Source organism: Stomoxys calcitrans, chromosome 1, assembly GCF_963082655.1.
Source record: "Stomoxys calcitrans chromosome 1, idStoCalc2.1, whole genome shotgun sequence".
In the NCBI taxonomy this organism is placed as follows: Eukaryota; Metazoa; Arthropoda; class Insecta; order Diptera; family Muscidae; genus Stomoxys; species Stomoxys calcitrans.
In genome coordinates this window covers 170,621,431-170,646,503 of record NC_081552.1, presented here as the reverse complement: position 1 = coordinate 170,646,503, position 25,073 = coordinate 170,621,431, and the positions used below count along the sequence as shown (strand labels likewise).

Below are 25,073 nucleotides of genomic sequence, written 5' to 3'. Positions count from 1 at the left end.
CCTACGGGAAATGTGTAGTCAATTGCCCCAAATATACCGGTCCTAAACTGCAGAATTAGTTACCCATCACAGGACATATCCTATAGAGTATGAAAAGATTCAATTGTCATAACTTATGATTCTTAATTATTTTTTAAAAAGTCGCTTAATTATTGTTAAAAATTGCTTATCCTTTAAATATATTTGCTAACTAATGTTATCTCCCTTAAAAATACTCGAACTGTCCCAGGACCTATCCTACGGTGTTAGAATGGTGGCAATTCGTCAAAGTGATAGGTTTTTTTTCCATTTAAGGGAACGACTACTGGAACCGGTCCTTATCACCAGAGGACCTATCCCGTGACAGGTTTGGAAATTGTCCCATTTCCCGAAGAGAAGATATAGCTGTCATATATGTGTCTGTCTATTTACATTGGTAAAACCATAGTCTAAGTTTAACTCTTTGTAAGTTTTACTCTATAATAAACATCACTTTTCAATACGAATATTGAGTGAGTTGAGCTTTTTTTGTTTTTAATTTGGGTCGGCTGTGGAAGGATTTGATTGGTTTCCTTTCCCAAATTTTTGGTCTGAATTTTTTTCGGCTGTTAAAATGATAAGAGCTTAAGGAATTAAGCAAGAGTATTTATTATAAGAAGGCCACCGTAGGGCTGCGGTTAGCATTTTCGCCTATGGCGATGAACGCCTGGGTTCAAATCCTGTCGGGACCATCATAAAAAAATTTTCAGCAGTGTTTGTGGCAGCCATGTAAAAACTTGTCCCCAAAGTCCGATCGGACTCGGCTTTAAAAAGAAGGTCCCTTATCATTGAGCTTAAACTTTAATCGGACAGCACTCAGTGATATGTGAGAAGTATGCCCCTGTTCCTTTACGAAATGTTCATGGGCAAATTTGTAATTTGCAATTTATTATAAATTTTATGAAAAATGCCTCCAGCTTCTCAATTCGTCACACTTCCCATTGCTTTGCAATACGCGAACGACTTTCGTAAACAGGTTTCCCTCAACTGTTTACTTTAAGAATGATTTGAACTTCTACAGTGGAATACAATTAATAGCTAACAGTAATAAACACTAACGAGAATTGTGGTGGTGCTAACGATTCGCTTGGGGTTGCTTAACACCCACCCTAGCTACGCCAAAGCTCATAACTATAATGACTCGGCAATTATTGGATTTTTTTTACGTGAAAAACTTTTACAAAAAAAAACTAACTCTTTGCTTCGACACTTAAAGTTTCATTCAATTTTAAAATTCGTCATTACCAAGTGACGTTCCAATAGTAACAAAATATTGTTATTCAGTAGAATGTGGAAGATCTAACTTATGGATCGATTATAGATTGTAACTCATCTTTACATTAAATCGTTAAAAAGGCTTTTTGTAAACCTGAACATTTTTGTCAGCCAATATAAATTAAAAATTAATATAAAGTTGAAAATTTTTGTCAGTTTCATTAATTTTTTTGTAGGTATTTCAACTAATCGATTAATCGACTTTTTGTGTGAAAAAGCAGAAAAGTCGAAGTTGACTTTTACTATTTAAAAAAGTCGAATAATCAGTCGACTTTGAAGTCAAAAAAGATCGAAAAGGGTAAAAAGTCGAAAAAAGCCGCTAAAAGCCGTAAAGTCGGATAAGTTGAAATGGATTTAGTTTCAAGTCGATTTTTGTCGCCGACTGCTTCAACTATTTTTATACCCACCACCATAGGATTGGGGTACACTTCGAAATATTGATCTGAGACTCAACAAAGTATGTATGTTCTTGATCGTCTTGACATTCTGAATCGATCTAGGCATGTCCTTCCGTCCGTCTGCCGAAATCACGATAGCAGTCGAACGCGTTAAGCAAGCTACTTAAAATTTTGCCCCGATACTTCTAATTGATGTAGGTCATTGCGGATGGTAAATGGGCCATATCGGTTCAGATTTTACTTCTTGAGCACCTAGAAGCCTGAATTTTACTTTGATTCGGATCATACCTGGTGGTCTATAACAGATATATCCCCCACATAAACCGATCCCCGGATTTGACTTCTTGACCCCTGAGAAGCCTAAATGTTCACCTGATTTGGCTGATATTTGGCCTAAACACCTATCTTATGACTTACAACATCAGTGCTAAATTTTATCCGAATGGGTGAATATGGTGATATAGGCCCACTTAAGTATCGATATCCTCATACGACATCTTGAGACCAAAATAATTCAAATACAAACTCAGTTAATAAGGGTAAATTTTTAGCGGAATCCATGGTGATGGGTACCCAAGACTTGTTTTAGATATGATTGCAATAGTCACAAAACTGATCTTTAAAGAGAAAAATACCAAACAAAGAATTGAGTTATAACTCCAACTTCAATGCTAGGTATGATCCGAATCGGTCTATAAATAGATATAGCCTCCCATATCAACCGATCCCCGGATTTGACTTCTTGAACCCTAAGAAGCCTCAATTTTCAACCGATTTGGCTGAAATTTAGAACAAATACTAGAATTATGGCTTCCAATATCCATGCCAAGAATGATCCGATAAACCGATGCCGCGATATGACTTCTTGAGCCCCTAGAAGCCTGAATTTTCATCCGATTTGGCTAAAATTTGGAACAAAGACTTGAGTTATAACCTTCAAACTCCATGCCAGGTGTGATCCGAATCGGTCTATAAACAGATTAGCCTCCATATAAACCAATCCCCGGATTTGACTTCTTGAGCTCTTAAAAGCCTGTCGAAATCACGATAGCAGTCGAATGCGTAAAATTTGCACGGATACTTCTAGGTCTTTGGAGATTGCAAATCGGTCATATCGGTTCAGATTTGGATATAGCCCCCATATTAACCGATCCCGCGATTTGACTTCTTGAGACCGTAGAAGACTGCATTTTCATCCGATTTGCCTAAAATTTGGAACAACGACTTAAGTTATAACTCCCAACTTCCATGCCAGGTATAATCCGAATCGGTCTATAAACAGGATTTGACTTCCTCAGCCCTGATCAGCCAAAATTTTCACTTGATTTGTTGGATATTTGGCCCAAAAACCTATCTTATGCCTTACAACATCAGTGCTAAGTTTTAACCGAATCGATCAATATGGTGATATGTCACAAAAGTGATCTTTACAGAGCAAAATACAGAAAATAACTCGAAATGGAGCGTTTTAAAAAGAAAGTAAAAAAGTCAAAAACCCCAAAAACACCACCCAAAAACAAAAGGGAATCTATCAAAACAATATGGGTATCAAATGAAAGAGTATAATACGAATATGATATTAAAAAATCGGTTCATTTACCCAGGGGGATGATCCAACCCCAAAACTCCTTCAAACAGGCATTTGCAAGTCATGTTAATATGGGGCTTAAATGGAAGACATTGAGGAGTAGATTACGAATATGGCATACAAATCAAACCCAAGTAATGGGGGGTCACACCACCTCCAAAATGGGCATATTAGCCGAACCTGGCTATATGGGGCTAAAATGAAGGGTTGTGAGGAGTACACTCATAGCAAAAAGTTTGCTGAAAATTGCATACACTGTCCGCTGAATACGAGTAGTTAATTTTGCTGCTATTGTACCAGTAGTTCTCATATTACACCAGTAGTACTACAATTTCAAAGTAGGAGGCTTACTGCTGAAAAGTCTGATGTTTGCTGAAAATGACTGCTAATATTCCAAAGATTAAAATCTTCTGCAGCAGCCGTGTTTGTTGAAACAGCAGAAATGTCTGTTTTCCCATTTTCAGCAGACAAAAACTGCTGTTTTAGCAAACATTTTTGTTGTTTTGAATAACAAATTTGGTTGAGTGTAGGTAACGAATACGACATAAAAATTTGTGTCTTAGTTCTAGGTGGCGCTTTAACTCTTTAAATCATCTCAAATAGGTTGATTGACCCACCATATTAATAAGGGACTCAATTGAAAAGTACTTGAGAGTAGAGAACGAATCAGATATCCAATTTTGGTGCCAAGTGTTTGGTGGTCCCAAACACCCACATATCGTACATATTTATTGACAATGGCAATACGGGGCTCAAATTAAAGATATTTGGGAGTAGATCACGAATTTGATATCTATATTTAAGGCCAAATGTCTGAAAGGCCATACCAACCCCAAAAAGAACTTCTTATTCCCCTAATTTTCAAAAACGTCAGATTTTGGGGATTGGGGTCCAAGCAATCTAACAATTTTCTGCACTCTTATTTAACCTAAAAACAAAAATTGGGTATCCATTGTTACGGTGGGGTACCGAGAACTTCCACCCCCAAAACCCGCCAAATGGATATATATATATATACTTGCTGACCCGGGCCCGCTCCGCTGCGCCTTCTTCTACTTTATATGGAGCAAAATTTTCCTTGGAATATTTATTTTCGACAATTAAAAAGCTTTTAGTGAAATACCATGCTACGAAAATAGTATATCGCTTGACTAACAGTTTAACAATATAAGTGCCTTTATCTTTATTGCCCATATTATCTTTATTGGTCTACGAATTTAAGTTTGGATGTAAGGTGTACTCCATTCTTAAAATACTTCATTTCAGCTCGATATTCTCATGAAGTCTGATTTAGTGGTGTTTTCGAGGAGAGGTGGTCCCCCAGATACTTGGCCCTGAAAAAATATCAGCATCGTGCTCTTCTCTCAAATACCATTTATTTAAACCCTATATTGCCATTGGTTTAAGCAGAGTTTAAAGGATGGGGCGTCCCACAAACACATGGCCCCAAAATAGGTTATCAAATTCGTTTTCTAATCTCAAATAACTTTCATTTGAGCCACATATTGGCATGGTCGAAAAATTTTTTCCCTTTGGGGGTGTTTTGGGGAAGGGATGATGCCCTAAATATATGGTCCTACATTTGGATATCAAATTCGTATTCTACTCCCAAATACCTTTATTTGAGCCCCATATTGCGATGGTCCCTAAAAAGTTGCTATTTATGGGGTATTTTGGGAAAGGGCTAGACCCCCAGAAAATTGGTCCCAAACTCCATGTTGCCATTGCCCTCAAAATTGGATATCAAATTCGTTTTCTTATCTCAATTAAACTCCTTATTGCAAAAGTCAGCAAATATGTCCGGTTTGGGGTATTGGCCCTAAAAACTGTCAATATTTAGTTCCACTCACTTTAAAACCCAAATTGTCTTGGTGAGCAAATACGTCCTATTTGGGGGTTGTTATGGTGGTGGGACGTTCGCTAGACAGTTGTCTCCTAATGTTGATATCAGATACGTGGTTTACTCCCAAATACCTTTAATTTGAGCCCCATATTTCCATAGTCGGCAAACATGACCGGCTTCGGGGGTGTTTTGTGGGATGGGGGGCCACTCAGTGAGTTGGCCTTGAAAATATATATCGGATTCGTGTTCCACTTTAAAAACCCTCTTATTTGAGCCTCATATTGCAATAGTCAGAAAATACTTCCTATTTGGGAGGTGTTGTGGGGGTGGGGTGCACCCATAGCCACTTTTCCCGAATATTGATATCAAATTCGTGCTTTACTCCCAAAGACATCTCATTTGAGCCCCATAATGCTATGGTCGTAAATTTGTCCCCTTGGGGGGATGTTTTTGGTGAGAGGCGGCCCCCAAACACTTGGTCCCATATTTGGATATCAGATTCGTATTCTGCATTCAAATACCTTTTATTTAAGCCCCATATTCCCATGGTCAAAAAATAGGTCCTGTTTGGCGGGTGTTCTGGGAAAGGGGTGGACCCCCAGAAAGTGGTCCCACGTTTGGATATTAGATTCATATTCTACTCGCAAATACCTTTCATTTGAGTCCCATATTGCCATGGTCGGTAAATATGTCCGATTTAGGGGTGTTTTGGGGCTTGGGAACCACCCCCTAGCACTTGGACCGACAATTGGATATCAGATAAGTTTCCTTATCTTAAATACCTTTCATCTGAGTCCCATATTGTCGTGATTGGTCTAAATATATGTTTGGTAGGTTTTAGGGTGGGGCAGCCCCTCCAGGTACCCCATCCGAAATTTGAATACCAAATTTTTATTTTTAAGGTACTATATGAGAGCACACAAAATTTCGCTTAAATCGGAGATGAGTGGTGATCTCCGAGAGCTGGCGTTTCTGAAAATTAGGATAAGGGGGAGGGTCCGCCCCCCAACAAATATCAAAAAATGTAGTACGCTATTTTCACCACGGGGTCATTATGCACCATCTGTGAAAATTTCAAGAAAATCGGTTCAGCCATTTCTGAGTCTATAAGGAACACACAAACATACAAACAAACACAAATTGATTTTTATACCCTCCACCATAAGATGGGGGGTATACTAATTTCGTCATTCTGTTTGTAACTACTCGAAATATTCGTCTGAGACCCCATAAAGTATATATATTCTTGATCGTCGTGACATTTTATGTCGATCTACCCATGTCCGTCCGTCCGTCCGTCCGTCCGTCTGTCTGTCGAAAGCACGCTAACTTCCGAAGGAGTAAAGCTAGCCGCTTGAAATTTTGCACAAATACTTCTTATTAGTGTAGGTCGGTTGGTATTGTAAATGGGCCATATCGGTCCATGTTTTGATATAGCTGCCATATAAACCGATCTTGGGTCTTGACTTCTTGAGCCTGTAGAGTGCGCAATTCTTATCCGATTGGAACGAAATTTTGCATGACGTGTTTTGCTATGATATCCAACAACTGTGCCAAGTATGGTTTAAATCGGTCCATAACCTGATATAGCTGCCATATAAACCGATCTTGGGTCTTGACTTCTTGAGCCTCTAGCGTGCGCAATTCTTATCCGATCAGAATGAAATTTTGCACAACGTGTTTTGTTATGATATCCAACAACTGTGCCAAGTATGGTTCAAATCGGTCCATAATCTGATATAGCTGCCATATAAACCGATCTTGGGTCTTGACTTCTTGAGCCTCTAGAGTGCGCAATTCTTATCCGATCAGAATGAAATTTTGCACAACGTGTTTTGTTATGATATCCAACAACAGTGCCAAGTATGGTTCAAATCGGTCCATAACCTGATATAGCTACCATATAAACCGATCTTGGGTCTTGACTTCTTGACCCTCTAGAGGGCACAATTCTTATCCGATTTGAATGAATTTTTGCACGAAGTATTTTATTTTTACTTTCAACAACTGGATCAAATAAGGTTCAAATCGGTTCATAACCTGATATAGCTGCCATATAAACCGATCTGGGATCTTGACTTCTTGACCCCTAGAGGTCGCAATTATTATCCGATATGCCTGAAATTTTGTACGTTGGATCCTCTCATGACAATCAACAAACGTGTTTATTATGGTCTGAATCGGTCTATAGCCCGATACAGATCCCATATAAATCGTTCTCTCTATTTTACTTCGGGAGCCCCAATGGGCGCAATTCTTAACGCAACATATAATTTAATTTTGGTCCGAACCGGACCATATCTTGATATCGTTTTAATAGCAGAGTAACTCTTTTCTTATATCCTTTTTTGCCTAAGAAGAGATGCCGGGAAAAGAACTTGACAAATGCGATCCATGGTGGAGGGTATATAAGATTCGGCCCGGCCGAACTTAGCACGCTTTTACTTGTTATATATAAGATATCAATCACTACAATATGGGATGCAAATGAAAGGTATTAGAGTAAACAACGAATCTGATAATAATTGACGGACTTCAAGAGCTCACAAGATTTGTTTTGCATTGTGATTAGAAGCTGTATGAAGTTGCGGATCGAATTAGGGAATACATAGCGCAGATGTTAAGTTCGACAATTGTGTTAAAAATTACGCTGTCCGAGTCATTACAATTAAAACAAGTAAAAACGTAGTAAGTACCCACCACCCGTACAAATTTATTATTGTTTTGTTTCCACTATATCCATAGTTGTATCCAAATATTTGCTGTATCATATTTGCCTTTGATGCTCAGAAATCTTATACCAATCCCAGCGGTTAAAAAATGCGCCTTTTATGGGCTTAAGACCCTAAATTGACAAATCGGTTTATATGACAGCTATATATAAATAGGGTCCGATCTGAGCCATATTCGATTCGGATATCGGGAGATTCAATGCAACTCACTGTTTCAAATTTTGGCGAAATCGAGTAATAAAAGCGCTTGTTATAGCTTTAAATCCCTATTTCAGGAGATCGGTCTGTATGGCAACCATATCTTCATATAGTCCGATCGGGATCAGTTCTCTATCTCAATTTTTAAAAGTAGACAATAGACGGGTGCACAAACGCAAGGACATCGTGAAATCATCTTAGAAGTTTACAATGATTAGAAATATATCTACTTTGTAGGGCGGAAATTGTTGCAAATGGAATGACTGAATTAATATTCCCTCTATCCTAATTTCTGAAACAATTGTGCCCGTTGGCAACGCAACTGAGGTTAGGTTACTATCCATAATAGACAGCATAGATAATACCACGTCCCTGCAATATTTTGACCAAATACAAATAAAACGTGCACAATATTTTGGACCTATCCAAAGATACTACACACACACACAAAGTTCTTCAAATACACAAGGACTCAATACCAACCTGATCATTTTTTGGTGATTTCAAAGAGCTATAGTCCATAACAGCATTAGCAGGTAATTTTTGTATTTTATTCCAGTCAATGGAAGGTCCCTCTGTTGATAGAGAAGAATAGTTATTGAGCAATATCAACAAAAGCATGCAGAAAAAACCTTTACTACTTTACTAACCTTCTTGTAAAAAGCGTCCAAATAAATCGGCAAAACGTTCCATTTCCAGACGAAGGGCGGTACGTTTTTCTGAATCGGCTGTTTGCAAAAGCCTATCCAAATCATTTTCCAGCTGCCGCAAAGCATCGCGTTTAGTCAATTCGTGAAATTCTTTTGAATCCGATGGTGCTCTTTGGTGGCCACGTACCTGTAAGCAAAGCCGTAAAAGAAAATAAAATTTAATGAATTGTATACTTGGTTTTGAGGTATGAGAGATTGTAAAAACTTTGTTGCTATATTTACGTTGTTGCTATTTTTACTATTTGAAAATAACTCCAAGCCAATTAGGCAATTAGAGCTAAAGGGTGATTTTTTTGAGGTTAGGATTTTCATGCATTAGTATTTGACAGATCACGTGGGATTTCAGACATGGTGTCAAAGAGAAAGATGCTCAGTATGCTTTGACATTTCATCATGAATAGACTTACTAACGAGCAACGCTTGCAAATCATTGAATTTTATTACCAAAATCAGTGTTCGGTTCGAAATGTGTTCATTCACCGTTCAGCGATGAGGCTCATTTCTGGTTGAATGGCTACGTAAATAAGCAAAATTGCCGCATTTGGAGTGAAGAGCAACCAGAAGCCGTTCAAGAACTGCCCATGCATCCCGAAAAATGCACTGTTTGGTGTGGTTTGTACGCTGGTGGAATCATTGGACCGTATTTTTTCAAAGATGCTGTTGGACGCAACGTTACGGTGAATGAACACATTTCGAACCGAACACTGATTTTGGTAATAAAATTCAATGATTTGCAAGCGTTGCTCGTTAGTAAGTCTATTCATGATGAAATGTCAAAGCATACTGAGCATCTTTCTCTTTGACACCATGTCTGAAATCCCACGTGATCTGTCAAATACTAATGCATGAAAATCCTAACCTCAAAAAAATCACCCTTTATTAACTAAACTATAAAACTCGCTTCTAAAATTCTCGCTTCAAATAACCAAGTGTGGCATGGTATAGTCGTACATAAATTGAACATTTAAGTTTTAAGAAAAAAAAAATTAAGACAAAGATCATTTTACTTTATAATTCTCATATAATTTCTCTTTTGAGACGAGCTTAATGATCGAAGAATTTTTGTAATGCAAAATATTCTGCGAAAAAAACCTGCTATTTGAGAACGGGCAGAGATAACTCTTTGAAATGTTCAATGGTTACAGGTGTTATCGAGATGAAATTCCCCAGATGGCCCGGACGTCTCTAGGCAGGGCGCTGAAGTAAGTCAACTCTGCATTTCGAAAATTTGTTCAGGCTGTCAAATCTTAAGATTCTATACCACAATGGGACGCTTATAACTCAAACCCTCAACTGTGTTGCCACGAGAGTTTTGCATTCACCAAGTTTATTCACGGTTATCCCATTGCTCTTGCCAGCCAAGCGATGCGAAATGTACCTTATTCAGAGCAATCGTAATCTCACTGGTTCATTTCAAGACTTCCGTGATTTCAACGCTTTGATTGCTTCTTGTCTAATAGATATCAACCTATGTTAAACTTGCGTTAACTGTTACACTTTATAGACTCCACGATAGTACTGATATTCGCCCAGAGAAAATGTTTGGTTAAAACAGTGAAAATGTTGCTGTAACAAAAAAGTCTGCTGAAAATGGGACAGCTTTCAATTAGATCGCTTAAAAAGCCTAACAACTTTCGAATGTTCACATCCGCTAAATCAGACAAGTTCTCCTTATGACTGTCAGTGCGGAACACACATACAGCAGACGTTCTAAAGTCTTTTCTTCCTCGATGTCCTTATAACTTCTGCAGAAGTCGTTACTTGCAACCTTTAGTCTGTCAGTAAGTTTTGCGATCAGACAGTGAGCTGTCATGACGGACACAATGACTGAGACCTCTTTTCTAGCCAGAAAATTAGGCCATATAATTTGGGAGTGTTCACAACCCCCCTTTGCCCTTCGGGCCTGATCTTGAGGACGTAGCTTTCATGTCACTAGAGGCTACCCACAGATTCCAGTTCCCCGAGAATGTGTAAGGTAGTTCTCTGTATATCTATGTGCCCGGCACCCAGGACAGGTGGATTTTGAACTGTTCAGCCATCTCGTTGAGAGATCTGCGACAGTCGAGGTCGGTTTTTAAATTCAGATATAAAGAGTTTTTCAATAAGAGTGCTACAAACGTTTTGTAAATAAAACAAAAACGGTTGTTGATATCTGTGAAAGTACGTTAGATGCCATTATATATGGAATTCGATTTCTTTTGCATGGCCACCACGGGCACGCCGCAGAAGTCCAGACGCTGAACCCAATTTTCGGCAGTTTTCAAGCACAAATCGGTTGATACTGCTGCAATTGCATGTTCGATAATCGTACGAAGTTCATCAATCGTCGCTGGCTTGTTGGCATAGACCATAGACTTGACGTAGCCCCACAGGAAATAGTCTAACGGCGTCAAATCGCAAGACCGAGGCGGCCAATCGACTGGACCATTTCGCGAGATAACACGTTCTCCAAATTTAGTTTCCAATAAATTGATTGTGACATTCGCTGTGTGGCTTGTGGCACCGTCCTATTGGAACCACATGCCCTCCAAGACAATATCATCCAATTGGGGCCAACAAAATTCATTGAACGGTAGCCATTCCTATTCACAGTAAGGAGCTGGCATTGATAATCACGGAAGAAGTACGACCCAAAGATGCCGCCGGCACATAAACCGCACTAAACTGTAAATTTTTTCGGGATGCAATGATGACTCAGCGAGTACGTGTAAATAGTTGGGTTGCCCAAAAAGTAATTGCGGATTTTTTAAAAGAAAGTAAATGCATTTTTAATAAAACTTAGAATGAACTTTAACCAAATATACTTCTTTTACACTTTTTTTCTAAAGCAAGCTCAAAGTAACGGCTGATAACTGACAGAAGAAAGAATGCAATTACAGAGTCACAAGCTGTGAAAAAATTTGTCAACGCCGACTATATGAAAAATCCGCAATTACTTTTTGGGCAACCCAATAGCTGTCTGACCAATAATGCATATTTTTCTTATTGACGAAGCCATTCAGTTAGAATAAGCCTCATCGCTGAAGATTATTTTTCGATGTAAACAATGAGGCCACTTACTCCGAATTTCGGTAGTAAATTTTAACAATTTCAACTCATTGTTGGCTCGTTTATATTTCCATCATGAAATGGCAAACCTTACTGAAGAGAAATATCAAAAGAGCGACCAAAAAAAATATGGCGTCGTTTGCTCTCCCTATCGCTCTACTTCTGTAGCGTCCCTGAAAAACCATGGATTTGATAGCTGCCTGGCTGTCTGAGAAGATATTAATGCCAATCGTCGTTATGACATTATATCTTAGCCATTCCACCACTTCTACACTTTACAGGGGTCGGGTAACCTTCTCGATTTGACCAGTCCTAGTTTTTCAGAGTACACCCAAAGTCCAACTGGTCATTTTGTTTGGAACCATTCGTAAAGAAGTCTACGGAACTTAATTTACCACGAACATCGTAGTTCCAATTTGTTCTATCAGGAATAGTGGTACAATACTTTTTACCAAAAAGCGGTTCAGGCAATGTGTAATCCACACTGTCTGGAACATAGGGCCTTGTATCAAGCATAAGTTGTTGCATTACATTCAATGCATTATATGGCGTAGTCCTCAGTGCGGCTATGATGCACATACAAGCTATCCCTTGGATTCGGCTGAGTACTGAACAGTACGTGGACTTTTGAAACGCCGTCCACCAGACCACAACACCATATAGGTCTGACAACTGCCATATATACCCAGTTGATAACACGCGGTTTAAACCCCCAACTTTTACGCTCTTACACCTTTTTCTTCCAGAGACAATAATATATTATTAATGACCATATTCCAAAGGAGACAATACACCTCCTTGGGTGTTCCTAGGCTGACCCGTCTTTTCATATTTACTATATGTATGCTGTTGATGAGGGAGGCGATCTCCAGGAATCTTTTCCCTAAGATATTTTTTCTAGAATTTTGAGCATAGGGGATGACGGAGCAATAGAACAAAAATCTTTCGCCTTCGTGTGATATGGTTTTCCAGCTTTTGAAAATGAAACCTTTGTGCGAATCATTTAGAGCCATTCTGTCGATGTTCTTCATTATGTGGATGCAGTTTCCACTTCCTTTTCTGGTCGAGAAGGGATATCGTGCAGAATTAGTGCCGAAATTTATCCCAATCCACCTTTCTCCTGTTTAGCCCTTGAGGCCCTTTTTTACCTGCAGCAGCCGCTTCAACCAGCAACTTAAGGCTTAAAGGCGGCATCTCTGAATCGTTTGCCATATATAAGGAAGCCAGCCAGTAATGAAACTTATTAATTTCAAGGCTGGCTACTACTGAATCTTCAGTGCTTAGCGACGGAAAAAGAAAAATATTTAGACCACTGTTTACAAGAATACAGACTCTGTGTTTCCCATTCCTCGTACTCTTAAGTATTTTAAATGGTCAATTTTACTACCATTTAGTTCAATTTTCATTCAGTTGAGATCATAAGCACAAATCCTATGTGAAATCTCAACTACTACTAACAGACTGTTCGCTGTAAGCTTTTTCACTGAGCAAATGTTGACGTCGGCAAGCAGAGCTTGCCACGTTGAAAAGGGAATAAAATGAATGCAAAAGCCATAGAGGGGAGTTGGAGTTTGTTTGAAGAGATATTGCTCAGTGAAACAGCTTACAGCGAACAGTCTGGTAGTAGTATTTGAGATTTCACATAGGATTTGTGGTTATGATCTCAACTATAAGTACTACGAACAACAGGCTGTGAACTGTAGGCCGGTCAGACGGAAGGACATAGTTCACAATGGTGCCGATGAGATAATGAAACCCAATTATCGAAATGCGTCCACCAGTGGGGTGACATGTGTCCTGTCTTGTCTGAGGAACTGGCATTTTCTTTTCTTCAAGACTTAATTATCAATCTCTCCTTTGGATGTTGCATTTGCTTGGTCATTAAGCTCGACTTGAAAGACAATGAACAAAAATTGACTTGCATGACCTTGACTCGCATGACCGGCCGTTAAAGGCCAAACAGATGAAAAACACAAATATGCTATCTTTAAATTTTATTTCCTATTTACTAATAGACACTACTATCCGTTTCAAATTTCGATCGCTGATTGATTCTCATTTTTTACTGCACAGATGACTGTCCAACTTTTATTTTTTTTTTTGAAAAATTCTTTGTTTAGCTAAATACTAAGCACTAAAAAAAAAACTAAACATTTAAAGGCGCTCTTATTTCCAAGGCTATTTTACATCTTTAACAAAGGTACACTATTGGCTTGTCCCAAAGTCAATTTCCCAACTTTCAACGATGTTTTGACTTTCATTTTAGATTTTTGTATTTAATAACAAGACGCAAAGTTAAGGATCTATTAACCTACCATTTAAAATAAAAAATCTTTAATATCAAGGAATCTTATCTTTCACCAAGAAATGTTTTCTTAAAAAGTTGGAAAATTAATCATCTTTTATTTAAGTTAACTTATCTTTGGCTCGAATCATTCAAATTAGGACAACAATTTTCAATGTATATAAATAAATTTTTACAATTTAATATTTTTTTTCGATTTCAAATAAGAGCACACAAAATATTTTACTTAAATATTTACTCACATTGATGCTCTTTAGCAAAAAATTTCCATCGTTTAAAAGTTAAAAAATTTTAGCTCGTTTTTACAAAAGTCAAATTTCGAAAGAATTTTCTAGAGAACTAAAAATTTAAAAAAATATATATTTAAAGCTCAAATTATTATGAAAGTTTTAGTTTGCCCCTGCTAGGTAATCTTCATATTTGGGTGTAGCAAGTCGATTAACAAACTTACTATGCGTCTCTTTTGTGTTCGCTATGTGATGAAGACACTGAAAAACTTCTCAAATTAAAAATTTACAAGACGAGACATAATGTAACTGGAAATTTAGGCAAACATAATTAGGTTTAAAAAGCGTAAAGAAAGCCACTCATGTGACAAAAATTTCCATGAACATCATCGCATTTGTTTGGGGTGTTGCATTTTTAAAAACGCCATCGTTATTTTAGTGGTGAACCAAAGTCTTTGAAAACAACATCGAACGCAACAACTGAAGCCATGAAATTAACAAGTTGCCTACTCTTTGTGTTCCTTGGGACGATGTTATTCCTAAAAGTTGATGGTGCGGCAAAATCGGTGCAAAAACGTGGAGTTATGGACAATTTGAATGAGGGTCTTAAATTCGCAGGACAAATGTTAGGCAAGGCATCTGTGATGGAATCCGTTTTCGATAGATTTTTAACAAATTTTGAATTTTCTTCAGGTGTCAATACAGCTGCCGATGTGGCAAATTTGGTAGCTAAGGCCTTTTCCACTACAAACAACAGAGGAAAACCTGATTTATTTTCCCTCATACAAAAGGGTTTGCAAGCAATACCCTCCTCGGCGCCGTCCACTTCGTCCGAGGAGCAAAACAAACAAACGGAAAAACGACAAACGGCAGAGAATCTACGTGACTATAATCATGACAAAGACCGATCTGAGGAGGTTTCATCATCTACGACCAAGGAAAAAAATGGTGTGAATTTAAGCACGACGCAGTTTGTTACCAACATGTTGCGCATGGTTGGATTTGATGCCACCAAGCTGGGAGCTTTAGCCATTAACGTATTAATAATGGTGGCATCCACGGTAACTTTGTGCTTCTTTTTTAAACATTTGATTCACTTTCAAAATTTCCGCATTCACCTACAATTTGTTCTATTCTAGATAGGAACCACGCTCCTGGGCAACACAAGACCACAACGTACTAAGGACTACTATTCCTCTCCAACGGAATACAATAATGCCGAGACTGGTCCCGAAGAGCAGTACTCGCCCAACGACCATCAACCTCGAGAACTTAAAGAAGGCACACCACTTGATTGGTTCCTCCAGAATCCATCGAATAAAATGAAAACCCTGCTAGATCAGGCCATTGATTCCAACTTATCCGATAGAATTATCGATATGATAGAAAGTTATGAAACAGAAGAGGGTCGGACTTCCTGTGTAAAAATGCTCATGTGCAAGAGTTCACCTTTTATATGGGGCATGCAAAAATCTCTGAAGCAACGTATTCGTGGAGACGCTAGTGATGGTAAAGAATCTATGGAAAATAAAAAACCATTTAATGTTGAAAGTTTCTACGCACATATGCCCAGTGTAGAGGAGTTTCGAGAGCATTCTGCCAAGTGTGATCAATTATATTCAGAATATTGTAATACCACAAACTTGCAAAGGCCACAACGTCGCTAGGTTTTTGCACGAAATGACAAAATTAAGAATTTGTTTTTGTTTTTAATAAAGTTGTCTAAGATATTGATAGTTAAATAATATTATAAAATAAAAGTATACAGGAAACATACATAACATAAGATAAGGGCTATCTAGACGCAGAAAAATAATTCGTTTCACATCAAGGAAATTTTCGCCAAGTTAACTACTTTTGTGAGAAACATAAGACCTCGTTAACGACAAAAGTACAGTTTTTTGCGAGAAATTCTTGCAAGAATTTGTGATAATCAACTTTTTACCAATTATAAACAGATCTCAGTTGGTAATTCAACCTCTTTATATCGATATCTGCAAGCCCATGGGCTTCTAGGGATTATTTTCTTGTGTACGTACACAGTAATGTGCAATGGTGTAAGTGGGTTTGCCCATCACTGCTCTACACGCTCAAATACTTCCCCTTTTGCTCGAGTAGGAGAGATACAAGAGAATAATTATTGGTCCGGTAAACGAATAATCATTTGAGGATATTGAAACACTTTCGCTATCAAAGAGTTATTGGTTTTACAACAAAAGAAAGGTTCTTTTACCGTCGACGAAGCTCCTAAAGGCTTCACAACAAACAAAGTAAGTTACGGTTACAAAAAAGAAAAACTTCGTGATAAATATATTCTTTTGTCGTAAAAATGTCCCAAACATTTTATTTTTTTTGCGTGTCGGTACGTATTAATAGGCTATGAAAGAAACAATGGTGTGTGTGGTATTTCTAGCTGAAACTGACCCGCTCCGCTACGTTTTCTTTCATTCTTTAATGCATTTTATTTGAGCCCAATATTGCCCCGCCCTTTTTGAGGTAGTTTTTGGTATTGGAAAGGCCCCTCAGGCATTTGGTACCAAAGTTGAATATCAAATTCGTGCTCTACTCCCAAATACCATTCTCTTGAGGGTATTTTTGGCGGTAACAGTTAGCTGTTGTACGTGATCGACCGAAAAGTTAAATATGAATGCAGATTAGAATCTTGCAAAGCCAGGGTAACTTAGCTCCCCGAGGGCAAGTGTGTTTTAGCAAAAAGCGGTAAAGTGTGAACATCTTTACCGACAGTAAAATTGCCATAAGGGCAATAACAACCAGGACGGTAAGGGCACGAACAGTCTTGAGCAGTGTAAGAATGAGATTAACGCCTTCTCTGAGGATGGCAAAATCCGCATCGTTTGGGTGCCGGCCATAACGGAGTAAGGGGAAATGAAAGGGCAGACGATTTGGCGGTAAAGGCCAGAGAACTGCCGTCAATAAATTCCTAACTTAAAATTTTCTTTTTAGAGGTTACTTTATAGTTTTTAGAGCGCACAACAAGCCGATTACTGGCTTAGGTGTATGTCCATAGTGACATGGGGCGGATTAATATCTACACCCTCTTTTCAACCTAGGCTAGCAAAAAATTATGCGGAGCACAACCACGAATATGAAGAGGATTGTTCTATGGAGCTAAAGGCTCTAAAAACATTCAAAGACAAGTCCCAATATTCCGATAAAAACATTTGCGGTGTATCACGGTTTACTTATATGCTAATTTTCCCATGAACATTCCATTAAGGAACAGGGGCAAACTTCTTACCAGTATATATATTGGGTTGCCCAAAAAGTTATTGCGGATTTTTTAAATGAAAGTAAATGCATTTTTAATGAAACTTAGAATGAACTTTAATCAAATATACTCTTTTTCACTTTTTTCTAAAGCAAGCTGAAAGTAACAGCTGATAACTGACAGAAGAAAGAATGCAATTACAGAGGCACAAGCAGTGAAAAAATTTGTCAACGCCGACTATATGAAAAATCCGCAATTACTTTTTGGGCAACCCAATAAAAGAAAATATTCTTATGACATGAAGTCAAAGGTTTTTATAACGGATTTCGAGCAGGATAAGAAAAAGACCGTAATACAAATTATCCTCAAATTAAACTAGTTGTTTTTTGGAACGTATTTATAAGCAATGCATAGTTATAAATGGTTTATTAAACTGAGAGTTAGGGTAGTATTTTTAATCCATTATGCTATTACGCTGCAGTGCACTGAAAATAAATTGTTGTTCATTCTACACACAAAAAAGGTATTAAACAAATTATATTAGTAGCTTGACAAACAATTTTTTGAGTGTATTTTGCTAGAGAAATAAATACATCATTTCATTATGAAATAACCTCCCAATTTGGGGATTCATTTAAAGTTCAGTTTTGGGGAGTTATTTCGTGGCCACTCCATAGATAGCCCAATTTTTAAGAAAACCGCTAAAAGTGGAAATAAATTAAAATAGAAGTAAAAACGCCATTATCTATGTCTGAGCAAAATTTTTGAATACACGCCCTATATTCTCCATTATCCTTAGGTTAAAACCAAATCAGAGGATTGGTTATTAAAGAGCGAACCTGTGCGTAACTTATTTCGCATTGCGCTTTTAAATTTCAATAAAAAGAAAGAACTTAATTTTCCAACAAAATTTCAAAAACCATAAATCCTGTACTGTATCGTTTCGGGAATGTCATAAAAGGTGTCAAAACTCAAATAAGACGTAGATCAAAAGCCAACTGCTAGATGAGCCACAAAGTAAATGTATGGAAAGTAAGCTCATTTTCATTTGTTTCGGAAAAAAGTTAAAGCTTAAAACAAGTATCGGACAGCACTCATTGACATGAAACAAAACGTAGTCCTATACCAAATTTTGATACGGATCATACTTGGTACGATTATTGGAAGTCGTAACAGAACACTACGTGCGAAATTTAAGCTCAATCAGACTATAATTGCGGCTTTTAAGGGTTCAAGAAATCAAATCAGGGGATCATTTTTATGGGAAAAATCTGTGAAATTTTTAAACAGCAAGCTTTACGCGTTCATTCGCTATCGTGATTTCCACAGACGGGCGGACGGACTAGGCCGGATCGACTCAGAATGTCAAGACAATCAAGAATATATCTACTTTATGGGATCGCAGATCAACATTTCGAGGTGTTACAAAGCGAATGACTTGATTAGTATGCCCCCCTATCCTATGGGGCTGGGTATAAAAACAACAACAAACTTTCCAAAAAATTAAAGACTAATGTTCATAGGCAAGGCAGATATGGAAATTCAACCAAAAATGCAACTGCATTCATATATAAACCAATAAAAAAGGCAAAAGTTGGGCGGAGCCGACTATATAATACCTTGATTACAATACTGTATAATACCTTGATTACAGACTGACAAGGCCAAAACGAATCAGGAAGTGATTCTAAGCCAATTGGTATATTTATCAATGGGTCTACATCGTATCCTTCTTAGTTACATGGTATTATATACATGTAACACATGTTACATGGTTTCTACACTACCACAATGGTTGTGTAGATTATAAAGAGGCTTCATGTACCAAAAAGGTTTATGCGCACACAATCAAAAAAGGGCATCCCCAATCTATGAGCAACTAGACAGCGAACAGAGAGAGATGAGTAGGCGCCTTATTGTGGGCAAATTGGTTGATTTAGCGGCTCTCAACTTGTGGCGCTTAGGATACATTTTATTTTGTTTTGCTAGTATATATTTTTAATTGAGAATAGATTAAGTTATAATAAAATAAAAAACAAAATTAAAAAATTTTTTTTTGTATATTTGGTTTTTGTCAAAGTTGCAACAAAATGTTTCCTGTTTTCAAAGTTGTTTTTATAATACTTATCTAGTCATTCCGTTTGCAACACATCGAAATATTGATTTACGACCCTATAAAGACCATATATTCTTGATCGTCTTGAGCCGTCTGTCTGCAGAATTGTCGATAGAGCTCGAACAAATAAAGCTAGCCACTTGAAATTTTGCAAAGATATTTCTTGATGTAAGTTATTGGAGATTTACAAATGGACTATATCGGTTGAGACTTGGATGTAGCCCCCATATAATCCGATCCATCGATTTGACTTTTTGAGCCAGTAAAGGGCGCAATTAATATTCGATTTGGCTATAATTTCGCACAATAACTTCTCATACGACCTCCAACATCTGTTGTTGTAGCCACATTTTCAAGTGGAGGTGGCAGTCCTCACCAAGTTCTTGTAGGTGAGCTAGCTCGCGCCGCGGAAGCATGGTGGTCATTGGTGATTTAAAGGCGTCATTAACTCGCCTTGGGATATCGAACATCATAGGCACTTGGCCTCTCACTGAGACTCTCCGCTCGATACCACTTATTGTTCGCGACTGCCGTTGCAGCTACTCCGTATGGAGCATTCCACTATCCGCAACCTGTGGACGCGCCCGGTACCTCGCAGCTAAGCTTCTCGCGACAGCAATGAAAACCACATAGGTCGAACCTCAATGTTCCAGCCTGTGTGGTGCTTACTCCTATCCCGTGCCGACATCTGTGCCAAGAATGGTTTGAATCGCTCAATAGCCTGATATAACTCCAATATAAACCGATCTCCCGATTGTACCTGTTGAACCTCTGCAAATGACATTTGCTCATGAACATTCCATTAAGGAACGGTGGCAAACTTCTCACAAATCAATGAGTGCTGTCCGATTCAAGTTTAAGCTCAATGTCGCCAGCATAAGGAGGAAATAGCCATCGGAGAAATTTGTTATTTTCTGATATTCGCGCCAAGATTCGAACCCATGTGTTCATTGTCATATACGGACGTGCTTACGTCTGCGCTACGGCGGTCTCCACGATGAGTCCCTAGAGGTCGCAATTCTTATCTGATTAGGCTGACATTTTCCACAACAACTTCTCGTATCTGTGTGAGGTATGGTCTCAATCGGTCCTTAACCTGATATGGTTGCACCATATTGTATAAACTTTTCGCCTAAGCACCGACATTGTTCCCTAAAAAATCCAATAACTCGCCGAGTTGCAGTTGGACGCAGATGATTCACACATTTAAATTTCACAAGACGACATAGTAATTTATGAAAAAAACAGGTTCCAGTCCATGGAAGTAATAATTTGTTTTTATACCCACCACCATAAGATAGGGTATACTAATCTAGTCATTCCGTTTGTAACGCCTCGAAATATTTGTCTAAGACCCCTAAAAGTACAGCGGTCAAAAAAAGTATTCATCATTAGCAAAATTGATAATAAATTCACTTATTTTGGGTAATTGAAGAAAATTTAAAGTAAACAAATAATGCAGTTTTATGCAATAGTTTATTTTTCGTAATATGTTTTAAAATAAATTCAAAAAATAAATTTAATTAGCGCAAAAAATGCAATTTTATATAATAACACCAAAAACAGAACAAAAAAAGTATTCATCATTGATGTGCTATCATCAAAGTCAAATTCAAATATTATTTGGGAATCCCCCTTTTCTGTTTTATTTAGTAAAGGAGGCTTTGCCCTTGACAGCAAATATTTAATTTCATTGAAAATATAGTTTTTGTCAAAATGGGTTGTAAGCAAAACGAGGTTTCTGATGAGGTAAAAGTTTTGATAATAAAACACCACAGGAATGGTTTAACTCAAAAAACTATCAGTGAAATATTAAATAGACCACGATCTACTATACAATCCATCATCAGAAAGTGGACAGAAACGAAAACTGTTGACAATAAACCAAGATCTGGTCGACCAAAAGCACTTTCAGTTGGAGATGTGCGTTGGCTAGTGCGGCAAGTTCAGAAAACTCCGAAGACAAATGCGACCATTCTTCGTAAAAACACTATGGAATATTTAGGGAAGGAAGTTACTACACAAACAATTCGAAATACACTCAAAAGGCATAGTTACAGAGGAAGAACTGCACGTAAGAAGCCCTTTATAAATAAAATAAACCGAGTGAAAAGGCTAAACTTCGCAAAAATGTATGTAAAACAGCCCGAATCATTTTGGAAAACAGTCATTTTTGCAGACGAGAGCAAGTTTAATCTTTTTGGGTGCGATGGAAAGGTCATAGTGTACAGAAAACCAAATACAGAGCTTGAAGAACGAAACACAGTTGCTACTGTAAAACATGGTGGAGGTGGTTTAATGGTTTGGGGGTGTATGGCGGCTTCAGGAGCGGGAAATCTTGAAATTATTAATGGAGTAATGGATCATAAGTATTACATTGACATTTTAAAGAGGAATTTAAAAGATAGTGCTGTAAAACTTGGGCTTGGTAATAACTTTCAATATTATCAAGATAATGACCCCAAACATTCTGCTTTAAATACCAAGATGTGGATGCTGTATAACTGCCCCAAAGTCATTAAAACTCCTCCTCAAAGTCCCGACTTGAACCCAATTGAACATCTTTGGGAACATCTCGAACGCAATATGAGAACGCGCAATTTTTCGAGCAAGAGTCAAATGCAACAGGTGATAATGGAGGAATGGACTAATATAGACCAAAATATAACCGCTAAATTAGTCCAATCGATGTCAAACCGTTTAAAAGAAGTTATAAGACGCGGTGGTCGAATAACAAAGTATTAATTTTTTTAAATTATGTTATTTATTTTTTTGTTTTTTTGCAATGATGAATACTTTTTTTTGTTTAATTTTTTGTGTTCAGCTGTAAAATGGCCCTTTTTGTTCCAATAAATACTATTTTTTTCTTTAAAAACAATGAAATTGTGTACATATATATCACACAAGCACTACTGCATCATTAGTTTAATATGTTTTTATTCCAATTGTCTTTTGTAGACTTATTAAAAAAAAACATTGAATGATGAATACTTTTTTTGACCGCTGTATATATATTCTGGATCGTCTCGTCATTCTGTATCGATCCAGCTATGTCCGCCCGTCTGTCGAAATCACGATAAAGTCGAATGTGCAATCGTTGGGGATTGCAAATGGGCCATATCGGTTCAGATTTAGATATAGCGGACATATAAATCGATCTCCATATTGGACTTCTTGAACCCCTTGAAGCCGCAATTTCTGGCTGAAATTTTGCATGTAGAGTTACGTTATGATTTTCAACAACTGTGTCTACTACGGTCCAAATCGGTCTATAACTTGATTGAGCCCTTGGAAGCCACAATTTTTGTCCCATTTGGCTGAAACTTAGCATGTAGTGTTTTTTTATGACTTCCAAAACTGTGCTAAGTACGGTTCAAATCGATCTATAACCTGACATAGCTCCCATATAAACCGATCACCCGATTTGACTTCTTGAGCCATTACAAGCCGCAATTTTTGTCAGATTTGGCTAAAATTTGACATGTAGTGTTTTGTTATGACTTCCAACCACTGTGCCAAGTACGACCAAAATCAGTCTATAACCTGATATAGTTCTCATGTAAACCGGTCTCTCGATCATCCTTGATCGGTTTTTAAAAGCTTTACTTTTTGATTGCTTGGCAGAAGTTGATGCCTTTCAACTAAATTTATTTTGTATAAATTCTTAACAGAATCCATGGTGATGGGTTCCAAAAATTTGGCCCGGCCGAACTTAGCACGCCTTTACTTGTATTTTTTTTTTTTTCATTTTCGGTACAAGCTATTTTGATATAAATTTTTTCATCAACATTTGATCAAAGCTCACAAAGTTTTTTTTGTTAAAAAGACCAAAAATCAATAGGTCTGTTCGCGTACTTTTCCAGGAACAGTTTGCCAGTAAAAATGTACAGGAGAGAGAGAACAACCGTTAATCTCTTTTGCTATATATTTAAACAAAACAGGTGGTTAAAAAAAAACAGCTGTTCGATGCTCTCAATTCCAAACTCTCAAAACCCTGATTACTCTCACGCACTCTCTCGCTTTCTTTAGTTGGCAAATAAAGTACGCGAACGACTTCCAGTAACAATTGGTGCACATTTGCCCATCTCTGGTAACCGCAGCCAAACCAAACAGAGTCGGACTTGCGGTTAACCGATACTTAAAATGCCTATATTTTTTTATTTTTTATTAGCTATCAATTAACCTACATTTGAAGCGTCCACATGTATGAATGTGCCAACTTTTGTGATTAAACTCTTGCAGAAAACGCATTGAGAATTCAAAGCCAATAAAGACTTGCTTGCGTCCCATTTCATCATATATTTTAAGTCACTAAAAATGCATAATGTATCTGTGTGTGAATAGACGAGTATAGTACTTACATAAACATTACTCTGTATATATTTTAGAAAAAGGTTTTAGGAAAATTATTTTAAAAAATCCAACTTTTGTACGTAGAAGCCGTTTTTATTTCTTCCAAATCTTGGACACCACACAACGATTTACCGCTATTGTGGTCCAGGGTAATACAACTTATGCATTTGTTTGTAACAAATAGAAGGAATATAATAAGTATACTCAATTTGTTATTCAAAAAATCACTGCTTTGAGCGCGAGTAGGTTAGAATAGGTTAGTTTGAAAAGCGGCTGCGGATATTAATCCTCCCCACGACAGTATACAAATACACCTAAGCCAGTAATCGGCTTGAAAACTCGGATAAAAATTCAAGTCAGGAATTCTGTGCTGCTTACAAAATCCCTATTTGTTTTCCATACCACGCCCCTTAGTTGGTTTATGTCTGGTATTGTGTCCCCACCTAAGTGCCGGTGTCTGTAAGCCCCGAAAGCCGGACAATGACATAGGAAGTGCTGTCACTTGCCGCACCGATTTTTTGAGGGCGAGTACATAAATTGATTTTATTTAGTACTTATTATTTATTTTCCCCCCCCATTTTGCAATCTAATTAAAATCGCACGTTAAACTGTTGTTTATTTTTAAAGTTTTTCTGTTGGGTTCTCTCATACTGATTTATATGCCGATTTTTCACTCAGTATTGCAATCATCTTTTCAACAGACTGCGACTATAACTTAATCTCATAGAAAAATGTATGCTAGCAATCACTGTCTGCTGACTGTTAGTAGTTAATTTTGTTGCTAACACAGTAGTATTTCTGCAATTTCAGAACAGTAGGCTGACTGCTGAAAAGTCTGTTGTTTGATGAAAATAACTGCCGCTTAATTTATGATAGAATAGTTTGAGGAAGAGAAAACCAAAAAAAGTGAAGGGGAAGATTTTATACCAAAAATAATAACAAATTGCAAGCGATGTTATGTGGTTGATTAGGTTATATTCCACAGATTAAAACTATCGACTCCGTTGCATAATCACCCAAAACACGTATCTCA

At 37.5% G+C, this 25,073-nt stretch overlaps 2 protein-coding genes across 3 annotated transcripts in view; one reads left to right on the top strand and one right to left on the bottom strand.

Annotated features, from left to right (window-relative positions):
- LOC106090077 (UTP--glucose-1-phosphate uridylyltransferase) overlaps positions 1-25,073 on the bottom strand; it is a 91,090-nt gene that overhangs the window by 29,789 nt on the left and 36,228 nt on the right. For both annotated transcript variants that reach the window (XM_059365839.1, XM_059365833.1), the window contains exons 2-3: positions 8,703-8,889; positions 8,536-8,627 (exon numbers count right to left, since the gene is read on the bottom strand). In XM_059365839.1, coding sequence (XP_059221822.1) covers positions 8,536-8,627; positions 8,703-8,889 — 279 coding nt within the window. The remainder of the gene's footprint in view (positions 1-8,535; positions 8,628-8,702; positions 8,890-25,073) is intronic.
- Positions 14,976-16,018, top strand: LOC106081686 (uncharacterized). Its single transcript, XM_013243835.2, has 2 exons — positions 14,976-15,403; positions 15,482-16,018. Exons 1-2 carry the CDS (start codon positions 14,987-14,989, stop codon positions 16,007-16,009), a joined length of 945 nt encoding a protein of 314 aa, XP_013099289.2. The 5' UTR covers positions 14,976-14,986; the 3' UTR covers positions 16,010-16,018.